This window comes from Conger conger, chromosome 5 (genome assembly GCF_963514075.1).
Source record: "Conger conger chromosome 5, fConCon1.1, whole genome shotgun sequence".
Lineage (NCBI taxonomy): Eukaryota > Metazoa > Chordata > Actinopteri > Anguilliformes > Congridae > Conger > Conger conger.
Window position 1 is genome coordinate 48,600,977 of NC_083764.1, and position 20,118 is coordinate 48,621,094.

General features: G+C 44.5%; 2 protein-coding genes across 2 annotated transcripts in view; one reads left to right on the top strand and one right to left on the bottom strand.

The window, feature by feature from the left end:
- Nucleotides 1-20,118, top strand: part of cdc73 (cell division cycle 73, Paf1/RNA polymerase II complex component, homolog (S. cerevisiae)) — a 70,842-nt gene that overhangs the window by 16,997 nt on the left and 33,727 nt on the right. Inside the window, exons 9-10 of the mRNA XM_061243473.1 lie at nucleotides 395-473; nucleotides 5,748-5,812. Coding sequence (XP_061099457.1) covers nucleotides 395-473; nucleotides 5,748-5,812 — 144 coding nt within the window. The remainder of the gene's footprint in view (nucleotides 1-394; nucleotides 474-5,747; nucleotides 5,813-20,118) is intronic.
- LOC133129158 (beta-1,3-galactosyltransferase 2-like) lies at nucleotides 14,865-20,077 on the bottom strand. Its single transcript, XM_061243036.1, has 2 exons — nucleotides 19,941-20,077; nucleotides 14,865-16,657 (listed from the first exon to the last, which is right to left on the bottom strand). The coding sequence occupies exon 2, from the start codon at nucleotides 16,433-16,435 to the stop codon at nucleotides 15,167-15,169; it is 1,269 nt and encodes a 422-aa protein (XP_061099020.1). The 5' UTR covers nucleotides 16,436-16,657; nucleotides 19,941-20,077; the 3' UTR covers nucleotides 14,865-15,166.

The following is a 20,118-nucleotide window of genomic DNA, read 5'->3' on the forward strand; positions in this document are numbered from 1 at the left end:
GAGAATTATGCCAAAAACTTCTGAGGACGTGTTTCTGTACAGATCTGGCATTTGAGGCATGCTTTTTGCTGGAGCAGGTCACATATTAAGGCATGAATTCAACCGAGAAACCCAGCACTCTCTCCCCCCTTTATAAAGTGTTTGTGAGTGCAGAAATTGGCAAAATAAACCCATTAGACTGGGTTTCTGAACTACTTAGAAAACCTGTTTGGGAAAACTACATCCTTGCATTTATACGTCAGGCAAAGTTTTCGGGGAAAAAAAGGAAATCAAACGATGAACCGTTTCGCATTCACTAATGATGTAATTTTGTTACCGTTGACCGTATGGCTCGTTTTTTTGTTGATTACAGAATGGTATTAATTGCGAGTACATTCTCCCTGCTTCTCCCCAGGACCCGTCCGTAAGAAACAAACAGCCCGTGCCCGCCGCGTACAACAGATACGATCAGGAGAGGTTCAAAGGGAAAGAGGGTGAGTACAGTGTGTGTTTGTCTAGCTGTGGCCCACCCACTCCCATGCCTCCCCCTGTCCTCCCCTAAGCAACCACACGTTAAAACCATTTGATTCAGAAATACATCTTCCGGATTGTTACACGTATAGATTTTAAATGAGGAGAATAACATTGTACGGTGAATAAAATGAAGGCCCTTCCACCCTCCCCTGTATAATAAAAGCAAGGGACATCATGTGACAGTGGTATCGTATCTTATCTTAAACTTGTTGGTAAACAACATCCTCCATGTGGGATCTTGTCTCGTATTCCGTGGAAGTTTTATTTAATTCAGCCCTTATCTTTCAGGTATTATTATCTATAGTATTATAATATTATTTTTATATCCTGTCCTGCTTTATTAATTTGCTGATCTCAGGATGGCATGTATCCTGTCATACAGGGTCATACCTGTCATACGATTATCCATCCATCCATCCATCCATCCATTATCTGAACCCGCTTATCCTGATCAGGGTCGCAGGGGGGCTGGAGCCTATCCCAGCATACATTGGGGGAAAGGCAGGAATACACCCTGGACAGGTCGCCAGTCTATCTCAGGGCACACACACCATTCACTCACACACTCATACCTACGGGCAATTTAGACTCTCCAATCAGCCTAACGTGCATGTCTTTGGACTGTGGGAGGAAACCGGAGTACCCGGAGGAAACCCACGCAGACACGGGGAGAACATGCAAACTCCGCACAGAGAGGCCCCAGCCGACGGGGATTCGAACCCAGGACCTCCTTGCTGTGAGGCAGCAGTGCTACCCACTGCACCATCCGTGCCGCCCATACGATTATTATTATCTTAATTTAATTGCAGTTGCAATAAGTTAAGATGGCAACTGATTCTCTCTTTGTATGTTTTCTGGCTTTCTCTCGCTCAACTTTTAGGATTCTGTTGCCACAACCTCATCAAACCGAAATTAATCATTATTAGGGCAAAGTAAATATTTATTGGGTTACGAAGAAATCGGACTGGAAGACAAAATTCAACATGAGGGCAGCTTGACCAAAAAGAACATTGTAGCGCTCAACCCTTTCAAGCCCTTACAAAAGTCACACGAGAAAGGGACGTGGTTTGTTCATAGCATAAAGCAGACATATGGCAGATTCTTGTAATTTCTCAGATTGTTGCTGAAGAAACACAAAAGGTTTTCTAAGTTGAGTTGTTTATCAGCATTACTACGTATACCTATGCAGCTTGCTACTTAAAAACAGTTTGAAAACTGCAGCACAGGATTTGGAAAGCTTACTTGAAAGATTTATTATATAGACACCGTTGTAGTTCTAAACAGCAGAGTTATGGTTGAAGTGAATATTGGAGCTTGTGATGGAAAATTGTGGGAGGACGAGCCTGCTTACAAGAGTCCAAGGCTAGACCCTGGGCAAAGGAAATACTGTTGATGACAGCCAGAACGTCACAACATTGTTCAAGAAGGCCAGAACATCATAACATTGGTCGACCAGCGGCCACAACATCAGCACTTATTGTTTGTATAGAACCATTGATCTTGTGATGACCTGAGGTAATTATTATACTATTTTCCATAGTTGTAAATGTCATCGATTAAGCAGCAAATTGACATTTTCATCTTGAGTCATGAAGGAAGTTAATACTATGATACCCTCCCTACCTCCCTGTAAACCTTAATTGTTCTCTTCCTGTGCCATTTACTTGTATCAGCATGTTTAGTTTGACTAGGTAAGCAGTGTTTGGCTAGGTAAGTGGTTTGTTCTTACATTTGCGTGTTGCGGTATTACACCCTGTTGATCAAATAGGCCCTTTGTTGCACAGGTAGCATTTGAAATTGTACTTCCCTCTAGGGTCTTTCAGCGCACTTATCCCTGGTTATGGGTTTGCACTTTGTTGTACGTCGCTCTGGATAAGACCATCTGCCTAATGCCTTTAATGTAATGTAACGATACTATGGTCCATGGTTGAACAACTGTGGTATTTTTGCAACTTGGGTGTAACATCCGGCTTGTGGTGAAGCATGAATAAATAGGCTACCCGAAGGTACTGAGGTTAGAATTACACTTCTGTTTTTCACTTAAAGTGAGCACCGTCCTGTGGACACATTCATATGAAACACACAGCGGATTGCTTCTCCACAGCTGCGTATGGAAAAAGGGAGCGGCAACTGAGAACACAAAAGCTCTTTAGGATTTTTTACCCCTCTCCCGAGGTCAAGATGGCCGCCGCTTTCTTTAATAGAGTGTACTTTCTCAAGTCGTACACACATTCCGAGAAGTGCAGCCATCGTGACCGGGAGAGCTTATTATTCTGTGAAGTCAAATGTGGTTATATATCTCACAGATGCGAGTACGGTCCTGTCTGGCACCCGGAATAAATTAGTTCCTGGGCTGTGAGCAGGCAAAATGTCCTGATCGGCAATAAAAGGGACAAGTTTCTGAAGTCTCCTCCTTGTCATCGGGATTTTTTTCTCTCACTGCATATTTTTGTCCTTTTTTGGGGGGGGAGGGGGGAATTTGAAATTTAGAGACAACCTAGTTCAGCTGTGAGTCATTTCCAAAAATTTGTGGAGCACTAAAATTTATGGAACACATTGGGAGGCATTTTTGTCCATGATTCCATGCAGAACTTTTCAAGATCATTGATATCCTTAGGACAGTTCAGACCACAGGTTTTTGATGGGATTTAAGTCTGGAGACTGAGATGGCCATTGCAGAAAATTGATTATGTTTTTACTTGTGGCTATTGGGGCGACATGGCTCAGGCAGTAAGAGCAGTTGTCTGGCAGTCGGAGGGTTGCCGGTTCGATCCCCCGCCTGGGCTGTGTCAAAGTGTCCCTGAGCAAGACACCTAACCCCTAAATGCTCCTGACGAGCTGGTCGGCGCCTTGCATGGCAGCCAATCGCCGTCGGTGTGTGAGTGTGTGTATGAATGGGTGAAAGAGAGGCATCAATTGTACAGCGCTTTGGATAAAGGCGCTATATAAATGCCAACCATTTACCATTTACTTAATGTGTGGATTTTAATGTATGTCTGGTTAATCCAGTCTCTGCTTAATCCAGATTTTCTGCCAAAGTTTTCTGGCAGAAAGGCATTTGGCAAACACCAGATTCTTGGTTTTGTTTATTGTGCTCAGTAAGGGGTATCACTGTGCCACCCTTTGAAAGAGTTTGTTGGTGAGGTGGTATGCCATTTTATGGATCTTACTGAGTTACGACCCCCTGATGCAACCAATCTCTGCATTGCTTAAACTGTGATTCTTTAGTTCTTTATGGGCCTCCCTTATGTATGGCATCCCCCATCTTCATGTATTGAAATGAAAGTATATATTTTGCTAAGAATTGAACGTACATTTAGATTATCATACGTGTTATTTTTTTATAATACCTATAATACATATAATACATTTATAATACATATATTTTTTTCCTTATGTTTATTAAGGGTGCCATTAATTCTTGAGCCCACCGTACAGTACAGTGTACAGTTTCATTCATAATGTTTGGAACAAAGACACATTCTTGATTTGAAATTCACTAGATTCTCAGCTTTTATTAGGTTATAAGGGTATTTTTATACATTAGCTTCACCTTCACTAACATAGCCCCTCATGTTTGGGACAAATGGCTTCATGTGTTACTGATTAGTCAGGTGTTTGGTTGCTTCCTTAGGTGTATTCCTCGTATTGATTCTATGTATGCGCTAGGTTGCCTTTACAGTCTGTTATTGGTGTTTGTGAACATGAGGACCAGAGTTTTGCCAGTGAAAGTATGAAAGTCAAGGAAACCATTATGAGGCTGAAAAATAAGATAATTTCTGAGATTGAGATGCATTTACTTCCTGTACTACATTTTGAATAAGAAAAACATGAAACGTATGACTGTTTAATCACACACATTGACGTATAAAGAGAAGTTAAACGTGTAGGAAATAGAACCATTATTAGTGACAAAACATGCGCATGACAGGTATAACCATAGTGCTTGAAATGAAATTCCAATGCTGGGTGAATTATATAAACTTTTACTCCGAAAATTAATGATGTCGTCATAATGTCTTTTAACATTTAAAATGAGGGGACAGGAGCCAAGTAACGATGGCGTTGTATCCAAATTTGCAAGTTCCTCGTTATCCAAGAGAGGAGTAAGTGTGTCCTGCATGAATAATGGAAAGGCACACTCATTCCCTCTCTGGAACATAACCACGTGGAAGACGGTGAGGGGACCGGTACATGATATACCATCTTCCTCCAATGATTAATTTTTCTCGACACAGAGATGACAGCTAACTAAAACCAGGCGGATAGCCCATTTATGCTAGTTGCATTTAAAATGTATACGTAGGGGGGGAGGGTGTTCACTGAATCTAATGTTGGTGTGGCTATTTCTAGTCAGGTTTCAGAAGTGTCCTCTCCCATTTTGTTTCTCGTTTCCTGTGGTTTTCAAATGAATGTTTTGAATGTCTGAGTTCAGTTCCGTTCGATTCCTTCACAGGATTATAACACTGATATGTGTTTTTGCAGTTATATACATAATAGCATGTAACTGTAGCTTAATTAAATCTAATAATTTGCTTGTGGATACATTGTCTATGCCCTTCTGTTCTATGCATTCTGTGCAAGTTTTAAATTAATATTTGCTTTCAACTGCTCAATTTTTGTTAGCCTTCACTTATCAATCAGTTACGTTGTGGCATAGCGTGATGTATTTTATGACTTCCCAACTGCAAAAAACTAATCAAAATGACCAAAAACTAACTTTGGGCCTTCTGTAGGTATTTTGATAGCATGTAGTTCAATCGCTGTCTGTACAATTGGATCCTGGTGTTAAATTGATTGACTAAATTGCAGCTCCACTCTTAATATTTTCTGTAGGCTTCACTACACGTGTACACACACACACGCATCGCACACTCGCGGATGCCCAAGGTTTTTTATGGAGCAGCCGCTCAGAAGTGTCTTGGAGCCCTAAATTTCTGAAATTACTTTTTTGGCATCAAAGTCAAGAAGACTTCACATTAAATTCCGTTGAACTGGGCATAGCCTTAGCCATCGATTTGATGATTGGCAGTGAATAACTGCTATTCAACATTGGCTAATCGCAAGTAGTATGAAATCTAGCTCTTAGCTGTAACTCTTCTAGATGGGTAATGATGCAGCCCAGATGGAAATTGATAGATGATAATCCCCTAACAAGTAACTTGCATGATATTTTGATAGTGATGTGATGTTGGAAATAGTTAAAGTGATACACGTTGTCTTGCTTTCAACAGAAACCGAAGGTTTCAAAATCGACACCATGGGGACTTACCACGGCATGACCCTGAAGTCTGTGACGGTAAGCCTGAAACCTTTCTGTGGACAAGCATCCATTTTCCTCACTGTTCAGAATGGAATTGACCATTGGCGAAATTGTGTGTGGGCTTGCGTGTGAACTTATCTTGGCTATGGCACAAGGCCTGTACAAACATTTTGTCATAATGGAGATTTAAGTGGTGGCTGTGTGATGTGATTCACGTGCATACATAGCGGATTTTTGTAAAAAGAAATTGTATGAAATCCTTTTCCTGTGATCTGCTGTGGTAAATTGTGTCGACTGAAAGACATTTTTTGTGCCTTTCGGTTTTCAAGGAATGTCTGTCGAGTGCTCCGTTTCCAAGATAAACTTTTCGCTTTGAAATTCCCTGCGCGTTTCTAATGTCTGGCTTCTTGGTTCTGGTAGGAAAAAGGTCAGCTCTTATGGGCCAGTAAGCTTAAATTAAAAACGCGCTGATCTAAGCAGTCACTTGATTCCTGTTGAGAGTGGCATCAGGTAAGAGTGTTCTGTTCCAGTTCCAAATCCTTGCTTTTTATTTATTTTGTGACACCTAAGCAGAGATTGCGCCATTTCGGTTTCTCCCCCGTTTTATTTTCCGTCTTTAGAAGACTGGGCTTGTTGTCTTGGAATGGATTGGTAATGTATTGCCTTTTGTCTTTATGCGGGTAGCTTTCAGTTTGATTTATGTAGCCATACACAGTGCAGTGAGGAAATATACTCATGATTTTCGTGAAAGTCTGATCTTTTTTTGCGTATCGGTACTTTGTCATGCCGCGTTCCTATAGACATTGGAGTTGTATTTTGGTGGTTGCACTTAATTTAACCCTTTATGATGGCGAGAGAGAGACCAGAGGTTTGCAGCTCCTGTGATGACTGTTGACTAGAAATTAATTCCTGAATTATAAAATTTTTGCCATCAGCATTACATTACATTACATTACATTATTGGCATTTGGCAGACTCTCTTATCCAGAGCGACGTACAGTTGATTAGACTAAGCAGGAGACAGTGCAGGGTTAAGGGCCTGCATGGATCTTATTGTGGCTACACCGGGATTAGAACCACCGACCTTGTGTGTCCCAGTCATTTGCCGTAACCACTACGCTACAGGCCGCCCTGCATGTAACCTTTGAATTAGTTTGGGGTGGGAAAAAATAGCTGCAAATACTTGTGGAGGAACCTATGCACTTTTAAGTGGCCGTCTGCCAAATGACTGAAATGTAAAAAATGTAGATGTAAAAATACCTTAATTGGTGACGTGCTTCTTCTTTCTTTTACTAATGTTGTAATTGTGGCTTAATTTTCTGACATCGGCCACAGATGTTTGCACGGTGGATTGAAATGCGTGTACATTGGTTTTGCTGTGACCGTTCTTCTCTTCCACCTTACTGTAAACCGCTGTTTCCCCATTGTTGTTGGGAGCAACCCCCCTGCATCCTTGAACTGCACATAATGCAGGGGAAATGAGCACGGGGGGTGGAGTGGCAGAGGTTGTGATTGATAAGCGAAAATAAACGCCCGGCGTCTGATTGATAACTGCGTACGGTGATGGTGTTCATTGACCTCCCGCTGGCCCCTAGTCCATTTTCCTGCCCCCCCCCCCCACCACCCCCCTCTTCACCGCCCAACACTTGTGTCGCTGGCGTGATTAATTACCCTCCACGGCTTTTGCGGTTCTCATAAGGAAGGCCTCCGCTCCATTAATCACTCCGGCAGACAGCGGAGCATTCATCCCGGTTCATAACCACCTCCAGTCTGCCAGACAGCCCGGGCCCTGGCCAGATCTTCCGCACATAATCTGGCCCATCGGCCCCGCCCGCTTACCGCATCCCCCCCAGCCCCCGCCCCGTGCTTCCGCCAACTGGCAGGACAGACGGCCGCGGCCCGGCCCGGCACTCCAGATGTTGCGTTTCCTCGTCCGCGCACCTCGTAAACGGCGCGTTCTAAACACCCTGTCCGACCCCGGCCTTCTCCCTGGGAGAATTCAGATTAGGAGCGAGAGCCAACTGGACCCGACGTCCCCCCGGCTGCCGGTTCCCCCGCCGACGGCGAAGCCGCGCCAAACGAGCGCGCCGCGGAAGAAGGGACAGGAGCCACTCAGGCTATTTCTGTCCTTTTATTCTTTCTGGGTTTTTTTTGAGAAATGAGCAACGGGGGAGAGAAATGTGCAGCCGCTTCTCAGAGCCGCTATGTCTGAGGAAGCTGGAGAGGATTTGTTTTAATCTTGTTGCCTGTTAAGTGGCACATTTATGACCTTCCGGTTTAAGATTTTTCTGTCATCGCGTGGCGATGACACCGCCTGTAGGAAACAGCCGGGGTCGGAAGGGTAATGTAAAACCATAATTGGTGCGGGCGCGACGTGGGCAGCGTCCGCCAGGGCTCGGGAATATCTTGCTCGTAGCCGGATTTAGCCGACTTCGCCGCAAGTCTGACAGTTTTATTTGCTTATTCCGTCACCCGTTGAAGGGGAAAAGAGAAAGAAAAAGGAGGAAAAACAGCGGCTTGTCTTATTTAGGCCTCCGTTTCACTTATCTAGATTTTCACGATTCATCTTTTAATTGATGTGGGTTGCGGTGAACGCTGCCAGACCACAACATCAGTCGCACCAGTTAGGCTGAGACTGGGGGGAGAGCCACATCTGGAAAACAGAAGATAAACTTGATGTACATCTAGAACCAATAATTCTATTCACGTTGATTTCCACACATTTTGTTTTTGTCTGAAATTCTGTAAAGCTGGGGAGTTGCAAAAAATTCCAAAATCAGAATGTTTTACTGGCTGTTTTCTTTTATTCAAATTGAACATCACAGTCAAATGGAGACCCTGATAAAGCAGTTGCCTCTGGTGACATTTGGTATATACAGTTTGATGTAGAACAACGCCATTTTCCTGATGAATGCAGTAAGCTGGTTTCATCATGGGTCACTAGATTTAATGTCCTCTTTGGAGGTAGTTATTAAAATTATTTTCATCTGTTCACTGTTTTTTTTTTTTTTACATGTAGGCCTAAATTGGAGAACGTTCCATTTCTATTCTCAAATTTTTCTCCAAAGCATACCGTGTTGTGGAGCCGGAACAGTATGAAGTTGACGCGTGTAATCTCCGCAGCCTGTAGTAGTTCTCATGTGAAATCACCTCCCTACCCCTTCCTCCAAATGAAACGAGCCACGTCTCGCTGAATGCTCATGTGGAGAACCGCTGCCTTCCCCGGCACGCCGATTCCGTCTGCGTTTTATTAATGCTCTCTTTCTCTCAGCGTTAGCAGCTAGGGGAACAAAGTGCATGTCCTCACTTCTCAATATACCTCTTATTCATCTGCTTTCTTTTTTTTCCTTTTCCCTTTTTTCCCCTCTCCCTGAGGGAGGATGGCTTGGATTGTGCGGATGGACTGGTTCCGCCGCGTGACGGAGAGGGGACAGAGAGGATTTGTCGGCTTTTATTCGGGACCTTAATAACACTAATGTTTCCCCTGCTGTATTTTTAACCGGCGTCGCTGACAGTATTTCTGCTGGGAATCAGTCACACATCAGTAATGTTGCCTCGGCATAAAGAAATTGCATATTGTGTGTGCGCTCCCCCCCCCCCCTTCCCCTTTGGGATTTCTAGAAAAGACTTTGCTTCCTGTTTAGTTTTGGTGGTATTGAGTGGGAATTGAGCTAAGAATGGGAGCGAATACTGAATGGGGAAATAGGAAAACGTATCATTCACTGTCGCGGGAATTCGCTTTTCAATACACGAGGCTCTGGAATAATAGAACCTGCCTATTTTCCTTCAGTCAAATCAAAGTGTATGTGGCTTTGAAAGGCTGTGGATTTGACTTATTGATGTGTTTTTGAACACAGAACTGTTGTTCAGGTTCATACCTAAGATTGTTTACATATTGTAAAAGGGTCCATCTTGTGGTTCAGCTGAAAGAGTGAAGGTTTGATGTAGACTGAATATCAGGTCCTCTTGATATTTCTTGGATGGTCAGCATTAGTGTTGGTGGTATCTAGATTTTCACAGCATTATTGTGACATGCAGTCACGTTAAGGCTTGCCAGTTTAATAGCGCCATTGAAAAATGTTGCCGCATTAACTTTTGTATTTGCTTACACTTCATAAACTGCATTTACGTAGCTTATTGTAAACCACGGAGCTGCAGTGGGTTTTAGACAAAAGGTGACCATTTATAGGCTTGTTTATTTCTGCACAAAGATTTTATGGTGACTCATCGGTAACGGGTGCTCCGAATCGTTTTCCACGGAAATATTTAGCCTTTTCTTGTCTCTCGGTGTCTGGCACAGGTTTCACCCCTTTGGCCACTACATGTGTCATTGCCAGGTATAGTCTATACTTTAACTACAGGTTTATTTATATATTTTTTGTGGGTGCCTTCCATTTTCCAAATTCTATGCATATAGCAAATTGGCTATAGCAAATTGTGTCCATATTGCATGCTGGATAGGCTATATTAAAGTCGCTAGCTAGCTCATTATATCAGAATGTATGCATATAGCCTTTTAACTATATGAACTTTCCAGAAAGAAATTACTTGCAATATTCGATGGCTTGATGGGCAGAAATAAATTATTTTTTTCATCACCGTTTCCATGGAAACTCGCACTATCCCAACAAACAAAAGGGGTGTGCCAGTAGCCCTGTGAAACCATTGTGAATGGTCAAATAAACTGCATGGATTTGTGTCATTTTTGAATTGCTGAATATTAATAGTAATTTGATCCAACAACATTCCTTGCTCTGTGTTGATCATAATGTCATGTTGAGTCGGTGCTTTGCTAAGAGATGCTGTTTGCCAGAATGCTTCTTAATACACGCTCTATGAAACAGGTGCACTAACTGATTGAATGAATCTGAAATAAAACCGGAGGCATTGTTACACGCCAAGTTTTATGACATTACCAGATATCGGCCCAAACCTAGGCAACAAATTAGTTTTCTCATTAGTTAAATAAAATGAATGTCAAATTTAATCCCCAAGTAGACGTTGGCTCTTGGTTGGATTATAATGCTCTTGGGCCTGGAATCGGTCTGTGGATTCGCTCGGTCTGTGTGCGTGTGCATGTGCACGTTCGCGCGAATGAGTGATGTTCCTGCTGAAAAGCATTTCCAAGCTTGTTTGTCTGTGCTTTTATTGCGTTAACCGGCCTCTCACCTCTTTTATTAAATCTGGGGAGGTTTCGGCCCCGGCCCAGCCTTAAGAGTGCATGCACAGAGTGCTGGCTTGAAATCCCTGCGCTGGAAGCAAGCCACTTAAAGAACAGCTGGGATCAGGCTAGTGGCAACGGGTTGCCAACCCAACCCCCTGTTCACCGTGATCTATCCTCACATTACCTTAAATGAACTGTGCTCACCATCCATCACGGGGGGGGGGGGGAGCATTTTTTTCCTCAAACTATAAAGCGAATTGGGAAATATAAGTCATTCCCTCAGGACCTTACCGCTTTGGCCAGAAATGACGTCTGGAAAAGGTCAGGGCATTTGTCCCCGTCACCACCGGCCGTCACCGTCTCAGTCGCTGGCGAGGCGCGGGGTCGAAGTCGTCGTCCGAACCCCCCCCCCCCACTTCATCACCACCGAAGTTTCAATCAGTCACCGGGTTTTCCTTTTAGCCGGTTTAGCGCTGGCCTGTTAGCCTCCGCCGATCAGTCAAGAGCCTCACGTTCATTCATTCATCAACCCCCCCCCCCTCCACCACCCCGCCAAGTCCTTCTATGTCCAGCGTTATTAGAACCGCCGGTCCGCTCAAATCAATATTTAAAACGTAAATGGCTGTCCTTGCTCGACTCTGATGTGGATGCTGAAATTATAGACGCCTTTTCCTTTTCTTTTATTATTATTTAGGGAGTTCTTTTGTTTTGGTTTTTTGCTTTATTTGTTCAGCGCTGTGCTTCTCGGAGGAGCGTTTTTGTTTTCTCGAGCCCTGAGGGAGAGTATCGTCTTGTTCCTGTAGTCTTTCCAGCTTAATTAAAATTGGTGTTCTGCTCCCCTTTCTGCTCCAGAGACACTGCATAAAATCAATAACTGAAGTGTGAAAAACTGTCGTCATGCAATTCCGAACAGGATGCTGAGATGAAAGATTTTTTTTTTTTTTTGTCGCTCAGTGTAGTGGCTTTGTAGCAGAAAGGAGTCTGATTGATTTTTTTTTTTTTTTTTTCTTTTTTTTATTTATCCCCCCCCTTCTTCCCAGGCCCTGTGGCCCTCTGGGATGGAAGCATCTCTTTATTTTATGTTATTTTTTTCCACCTTCTTCTTTGGCTAACTGACATTAGCCCCCTTTACATGGAGTCTTTTATTCCATGTTTAATCGGATTAACAGGCCGAACGGAATAAAAATGCCTTGTGTAACCACTCAATAGGAACAAATTATCCTATTCCGATTTAAATTTGGTTATTTGGTTTTAAAGGGGTAGTCTAAACCTTCTGACAATCCGTTTAACAGAAGGATCTATGCCATGTAAACACTTAAACCGACTACTTCCTTTGGATGAAATGCGTAGGGTAAGTGACGAAATCTTTTCACCCAGCCGGGGAAATCATCAGATGCCTCTGGGAGACTTGCTTTTTTCCTTTTGCGAACAACATTAAAACAACAAAAAAATTGTGAAACGCTTCGATGGTCGAAAGGCTCGAAATAATTTTTCAAACATGAATGAAATGAACGAAAACGGAATCTACAGAAATATCAACCAAATAAAAAACTATGGAAAAGTTTAAAGACCGCTAAAGGGCGAGAAGCCAAAATTAAAAAAGTGGTTCCGAACCAGCCGTTGAAAAATTTTACGAACTTACGGATGACCTTCAAAGCGGTAAAGCAGCTCTTGCGCTCGCCTTCTCTCGTTTAGTTGCAAATAATTATATTCACCTGGCTCTGCTGCCTGAACAGCAGAAATGCAAATATTGTACTTAATACACAACATAATTGGAGAAGTGCGAGAAATGTGTATTGTGTAGCTGTGCAAGATCATTCTGCGCATGTCAAAATGTTCTATTCTGATGAAATGATTGACATGTAAACGCTGACCTTAATCAGATAAAATGTATTCTGCTTGAATGGTAAATGGTTCATTTGCAACGTTCAATAGGATGAAAATTATTCGGAATGAAGAAATATTCTGAAATTTGAAATATTCTGCATGTAAATGTGACTACTGTCCGTTTTCAGAGAAACAGTCAGTTCTTGCTTTTTGGAGATGATATATTATATACATTTATCAGATGTGTTTAAGTGGTCAAGTGTGGACTATGGGCAATTTGTTTTAAAATAGGTCTTTTTTTTTTTTTCTTCTTCCAGTACTTAGGTCGAATTTGCAAAGGAAGTAGACAAAAAGCCTGGCATCTCATATGTGGTTAATCATCCTGACAGAAATTGCATCAGAATGGTTGCTGTCTTATTTGGTATTGGGGCCCATTCCTCAATGACCGTATTTTGATGTTTATCCGTGATGGGGGACACTTACTGTACCTGTCTCCTAAATGTTGACCTACCTTCCAATCACTTGTCAGGTCATTCATAAGTTGGCATGCCTTCTATAACCATAATTGGCAGAGGCACTTGTTTTGGCTGTCGCCTAAACTACACTTCTAGAATTAGCCTGTCCTGTTAATGCAACACTATATCACTTTGCTCATCAGCATTTTTTCTTGACCAGATGACTTAATGTTTGTCACATAATCTGCCACTGTACAATCATTGACATGACGTGTGATGGAGTGATTACATTACATTACATGGTGGTGACTCTTGCTTGGGCAGGCTTCAGATCTTCCAAAAAATGAAGTGTAAAGTATATTAACACATGCTGGTCAAGCCCTTCTTCCTGCCCGCTGTATAATCCTGTAACCTGAAACAACACGGTTTTCTGAAGGTGTAGGTGTTGCATAGATCATCTAATGCAGGACTTCCCAAACTCAGTAAAATTGCTCTCAAACTGAGACTTGGCAAATGAGTATGAGATGGTTTGAGGCCCATTGCAAATTGCTAATGAACTGCATGCTGTGTCCTTATCTAGCTATATCTAAACAGATCTTGGCCTTGGAATGTTTTCACTGTGAAGGAAGCCATTTAATATGTTGGAAGGTCGGTGTATTCTGTTGCAAGTCCAATGACAATGACTCATGGAAATGGAATGCGGTCAACAGCCCCAGTGTTTTTGGTGGAGAACAGTTCAGTTCACCAGTGTTTGACACTGACTGCAATGTCTATTCACATTTACTGTGTGAGATGATGCTGACATAACACAGTCCCCATATCCTTGAAATTAGCTCTGTTACAGCAAATGCTTACTATCCCGCATCTTTGTTGACCAGCAAGAACATTGGGCTTCAAACAGTTGGACATATTGGAATGACTGAAAAAGTTTGAATTGCAACAGAGAGAAATGTAATGGAAACCAAATTTTTTTCCCTGCACGTACAGCTAAAATGGTCGTCTTTATAGGTAGCAAGTAATCTTTATGGTTGGCATGCTGCTAAAGGGAATGTTTTAAGTGTGTGTGTGTGTATTCTGTTCATTCTTTTTCTTTCATTCTTTTACTAATAATATTCAATAAATTATACAGATATGTATGCTGATGTTAACAAACTCAAGCTTTTTCATATTCTATTACTGTATGCTTTGCTGGTTGTGCTGTAGCTTTTCATTGCACAATTTCCTTCCCCTGCCTTTTGAATCCCACCAGAAAACACAGAACCATTGCTGGTTTTGCAACTTTAAAAAAAAAAAAAAATTTTTTAAAACACCACCCTTGATGTTGATTGTAGATTGCATGACCGTGGGCCTGAGGTACTGTTCAATCAATCTCAGACTTTCACAGGATGATGAACTGGCTGCAGTGGTGAAGCCCACATTCTCCTTACAAATCAATCGGTCTCTAGCGAAGGAAACCATTTCTCAGAAATCAATATTGTGTGGATTATTATTGTTTTTCCAAGATGTCCCTTGGTTCTTTTGATTGCGCTTTTGATGGTGTTTAGAAGTGGCTTCACCTTATTGCTTTTACCAGCTTTAGATATTGGATCCACAATTCAAATGGCACAGTTCATTACTCGGGATTTCAAAATGAGTCGATGTCTTTGTTTCTGAAACTTTAATTGGCACCTCAATCGGCATATTTATTTATTTTCTTTTTTTTGTTTCGTTTTTTTGTGCATGCTCAGTATTGCACATTAACATTTTTTTTAATTTAACCATGTTTTCCCCTTAGTAAATACCATCCCAACATTTGTTACAGGTCTACAATACAATACATCTCTCTTAAACTGAAAAAATAATTTCAATTGACTGCATCAGATCAAAGCCAATGTACCAGTCGTCCCATTTTTTTTGCTGTTCACTGTGACACGCACGGCCATTTTGTGCAGCGAATCCAGTTAATCACTGGTGCCTCCCCCAGTGCAGCTTCCTCTGGCGGTACCTCCCTGCCTTCTCTTTGGCAGCCTTGTTGCAGGCGTTGTGCTTGTTGCTTTGCAAGTGGTTCCAGTACTTGACGAGCTCGTTGGGCTGGAACTGGTGGGAGGTGATGAGTTGGCTGTACTTGCAGCTGGAGTAGGACACCCGCCAGTGGTTGAAGATGAACTCGTTGGGCGGGGGCACCGGGTCGATGCGCAGCTTGGCCAAGCAGATCCCCACGTACACGTCCTCCAGGTGAAGGCGGCGGATCCCCAGGGACACCCCGTAGATCTTCTCGGCCAGGTCGGCCGAGAAAACGTAGCCCGTCCCCGAGCAGAAGACGGGGTACCTCTCGCTGGGGTAGAGCTCCGGGGACATGTACCACTTGCTGTCCTTGTTCCGGTTCGGGGCGTAGCCCCTCATCAGGTAGCCGGTGAAGAAGTTGTGCCTGGGCGGGATCCCCGGCTTCAGCAGCTTTTGGACCAAGTACTCCGTGTTGACGAACATGTCGCTGTCGGTCTTCATGACGTAGGCGGCCTGCGGGCAGTGCGTGGCCACCCAGTTCATCCCCATGAGCGTCTTAATGGTCAGGTTGTAGTAAGTGTCCATGTACTCCTGCTGGACGATGTCACGGTGCCGCCGGCTCTCCTCCTCGATGGAGCGCTGCAGACGCACGTCGCCGGGCCTCCCCAGACCCAGCAGGAAAATGCGGACCAGGCCCAGGGCGGGGATCAGGCTGTGGTTCCCCCAAGTCTGCCGGATGGCCTTTCGAGCCTCCGCTTGCCCGGGCTCGGCCGCGATCAGCAGCACCAGGAAGGGCTTGGCATCCCGGCACACGTCCGGTTGGTTGATGATGTAGCGGTAAGGCCGGGCAAGCGGCTGCCCTACCGCCCCTTTCTCCCGGTACAAGCTGCTGTTGGCGCTCAGGGAGTTCTCCAGTCCCGTCACCTCTTGCACCTCCGCCTGGTTGGAGCTCAGGTTAGCCCCCGGCTTCGGGGGCACCGGCAGGGCCTCTCTCCACGGACTTCTCGGCGAGCTCTGGTTGGTCTCGCCCCTTGGGGAACGGAAGCCCCTCACGGTGTATGCCACGGGGTTGTCCCTCCTGCCGGGCAGCCAGTCCTGGCGGCTGACGAAGAGGAAGACCCCGGCGAGAGAGACCAGGGAGAAGATGCCCAGGGCGTGTGTGCGGAAGAGCGACCGCTTGACGCTCCAGGGCGTCTTGAAGGGGCAACAGTGCCGCCGCCTCCACTGCATGTTGCTGGGCAGCGCGCTGGTCACATCCAATCAAATCAGACATGTACGGTTAGCAGCCAGACCCTTATCGGAGTTGGCAGCTCGACGCGTTTGGGGCCCGCAGTGGAGCTACCGGGGGGATGACACATTTTCCACAAGAGCCACTTGGAACGACTTCTCAGGGTTTTGTGCTTTGGCGTAATGGGAAAAGAGGTCGATTCTTCAGGCTTCCGTCTTTGCCATCTAGAGAAGAGGGGGAAAAAAAGGTCAACAGCAGAAGGAAAACAATGAAGGCATTCTCAGTCTGTAGATGAGGAGCTGTGTGGTAATGTGGACATGATTTCCCAGTCCTGCTTGTGCCTCTGGGTTGTTGTTTCGAATTCTTGGTTTATACGTTTATTCAATTACAGTTTCTTCGATCACAATATTAATGCAGCCTTAAATTTTTTTGAAACTAAGCTCCTGCATGACAGTGGATCAATGTTTAGGATACACAAACCATCTCCGGCTGATCCGACTTGAGCCTTTAGTTAATATCTTGAGTTGAGTAAGGCGTGAGAGCCTCACTCTTGGCAGAAGGAATCCCCCCTCCCCCTCCCCCAGGCTTGGACAATTTGTTGGTCACACAATATGGCATTCTACTGTAGCCTCAGTCTGCCTCTTTCACAGCTGCCCATTGCACTCCCACATCAAGGGAGAAAACGCCATCGCAACATAACGGCCTGAATCCACTGAGCGCTAGAGCAGAAACCCGGGCCAGTGCTAGTGACAGCAGCCGTCAGTCACCGCTCACCTTCAACCTCGCTTCAGCGTGCGCCGAGGGCCGTGGGAGAGAGGCAGACTACCCACAGTGCATTTCTCTTCATAACGCTGCTCTCACTAGGATATTGTTATACCGTACGGGTTAGTGTGTGCTACTTTATCTTTTTTGTACTAGTTTTCGTAAGTGTTACATGCCCATTTGTTGGCTTGCTTCCCCCACCTCCCCACACCGGCACACGGTCTGGTTTTCGCTCTGAGCTGGAGCAAAAGCGTTGTCCGTTCTCATTCTGAGATCTGGCTTCTTGGGGGATGTGACTGTTAGTCACGGCTGCATTACGCCAGGCTAACCTTTTCAGTGGTGCGTGTTTGCACTACCATGGCAAGCCCCGGAGAGGAAAGGTAGGCACTTCTTCCGCGGCAGTGGCAGATCTGTGCCAGCTTGATGTATGAGCGGTTGTTTTCCCCCCCGCGCACCCCCCTTCCCGTCCCCCGAGTAAATGTCCCCTAATAAAGATGTCTTGTTCTTAGTCATATTTACATTGTATATTTAAACATATTCCTCTCCTGTTTTGTATTCCGTTGTCGTCGCGGATGTCATACAGATTTCTGTATGTAGTAAAGCTGGCGGAACAATATACAGACATTTTTCTGCAGCATAAGCTAAACAAAGAGCTTTCTGCAAAACAGTGCCTCAAGGCACGTAACGTCATTCACAGTTGGCACTGTGGAGGGGAGGTATTCGCAAGCTGCTATAATGTCAGACATGTTCTGTGGTTAGTAGCATGTAGCGTGTGTGGTCTCTTGCAGATGCGCTGTTTCTTTTTGCTTGTTGATTGGATGTGGGCAGAGGCTAAGGCCGGGCAGATGCGTTAATAATCTGCCAGTGGGTTTAAGCCGGTCAGCGCGGTTTAATCCATTGGTTTCAATCTGAATTGTCATCAGTCCAATTGTGTCTATACGTGATATGCCACACCGGGAGGAAATGCCTTCCCCCATCGGTTATAAATCAGGGGAACAGCTCTTTGGCTCTCCTCCGAAAGGTCATTTGTGACAGGCACCCGGTCAATGGGAGGTGCATACGCGCTCATTTGTCAATCGAGTGAGACCCCTTGATGTCTGCAAACAAACGAGAGAATATTAACAGACAGCATGAAGTGCAGGATAAATATTAGTGCTGGATAAATATTTGGAAGGCAACTGTTTTCATTAGCTGTATCAAGGTGTGTAAGCCTTTGGAATACTCAAATAGAATGTGTCATTCATGCAGTTGAAATCTGTCAAAAAGCGGGCTGACGCATCGATTCTCGAATTGCAGTCAGCTGAAAGAGTAGGCTCCGATATCATTTGTAATGATGTAAATGACGAAATGTAATTAACGTGCTCCTCCTGATAAGGCTTACGTGTGGAATAATTTTGTGTTCGCCAGCCCCTTGGACCGGTGTTCCTGAGTTAGTGCTTTTGGCATTGTCAAAGGCTTTCTGAAATCCAATAGGTATTATATGACTGTAACCGCTGAGTCAGGCATCTTTGCAGCCATTAGAGTCCTGGTCTGACCACTCCTAAAGCCCTAGTGTTGATGGTGCCCTGTCACCGTTTGTATAACTTTGCATTTATATCACCCCCTCTCGTAGTGGCTTCCCTCGCAGGCTGACTGTATTGACAGTCCGTCTGCTGCATGCTAATTATTCTCCAGCACAACCATGGGTCGCCTGTCAGGAACAAATTTATTTCTTACTACTACCCAAACCCCCCCCCCCCCACCCCACTGCTCTACCTGCGAAGTCGTGATCATTATCAGCCATTGATTTTGTAAGATTGCCAGCAGGCAGAAGACCTCATGACGCGGGTTAGAACACTTCATTTGGATCGTATTTGTATTCAGTCCTGTATTTCGGTATAAATCAAAGTTATAGATATTAGGACTGCACGGTTTATTTTGGAACATGCATGCGATCTCTTGATTAGGATTTTCTTTAAGGGAGAAACCTCAAGTATCGGCTTACAGCATATTGTCTTTGTGTTGTTTTCATGTACATTAATGTACTTTTTGTGTTGGTATATTTATTTATAGTGAAAATAAATAAATATTCCATGGCTTATGAAAATGTGCTGGCTGGCAGAACGGACGTGCGGTTGTACCCTGCCTTTCAGCATATGTGAACTTTTTTGGCTTTGTGGTTCTTGAAGCGGAGGGGCGTGAGCGCTCACACAAACTGGCCATTGTCCTGACACTGTGGCCCATTCGGCTTGTGTTCACATTGCTGCTCACACCATCAGTTTCAGTCGGATAAAGTCACTAGCTGTTCTTATAATTGTTATCCTTCTTGCATGAGTGATAGAAGCAGTGGTAGTAGTTGTTGTTATTAGTAGCATTATTGCTAATGTTTTCCTTGTAATTGTTAAATAAGTAATTTTGCTGAATCTTTGATTGAAAATTACTGAAGTCACCATGATGTGACGTACTGCAGACAGACGGGTGTCTGTCATCCGCCCAATATTTGCGGTTCACCTTATTAGTCTGCTGTTATGATGAAGTGTTTAAAAAATGTTTTTGAGATTTTTTCTCAAATGTGTGGTGAGGCTGTCCTAGTGTCAGCTAGGGTGAGCTCGAGGGGTGTGGGGACCCTCGGTTCAGCCTGTCCGAGTCCGCCGGCCTGCGTTGCACACTGCACTTTTTTTAACGCTTTTTGAAGAGACTGCAAGCCGTTTTTGACTAGAGACCCAGGAGAGAAAAGGGGGGGAGGGGGCGTTTCACGAGACGTACCTCTTCCTGCGGCAGACCCTCTGCTCGTACGGAGGCTGGCGCCGTCCCTCCAAACGCTCGGCACTCCATCACGCCGGCTCCCGAGAAAATCACGAATTGCTTCACTTCCCCCGGCCCCCCCACCCCAAGCACCCCGCTAGAGCCCCCCCGTTCGGCCGCACGTTCTCCCGTTACACGT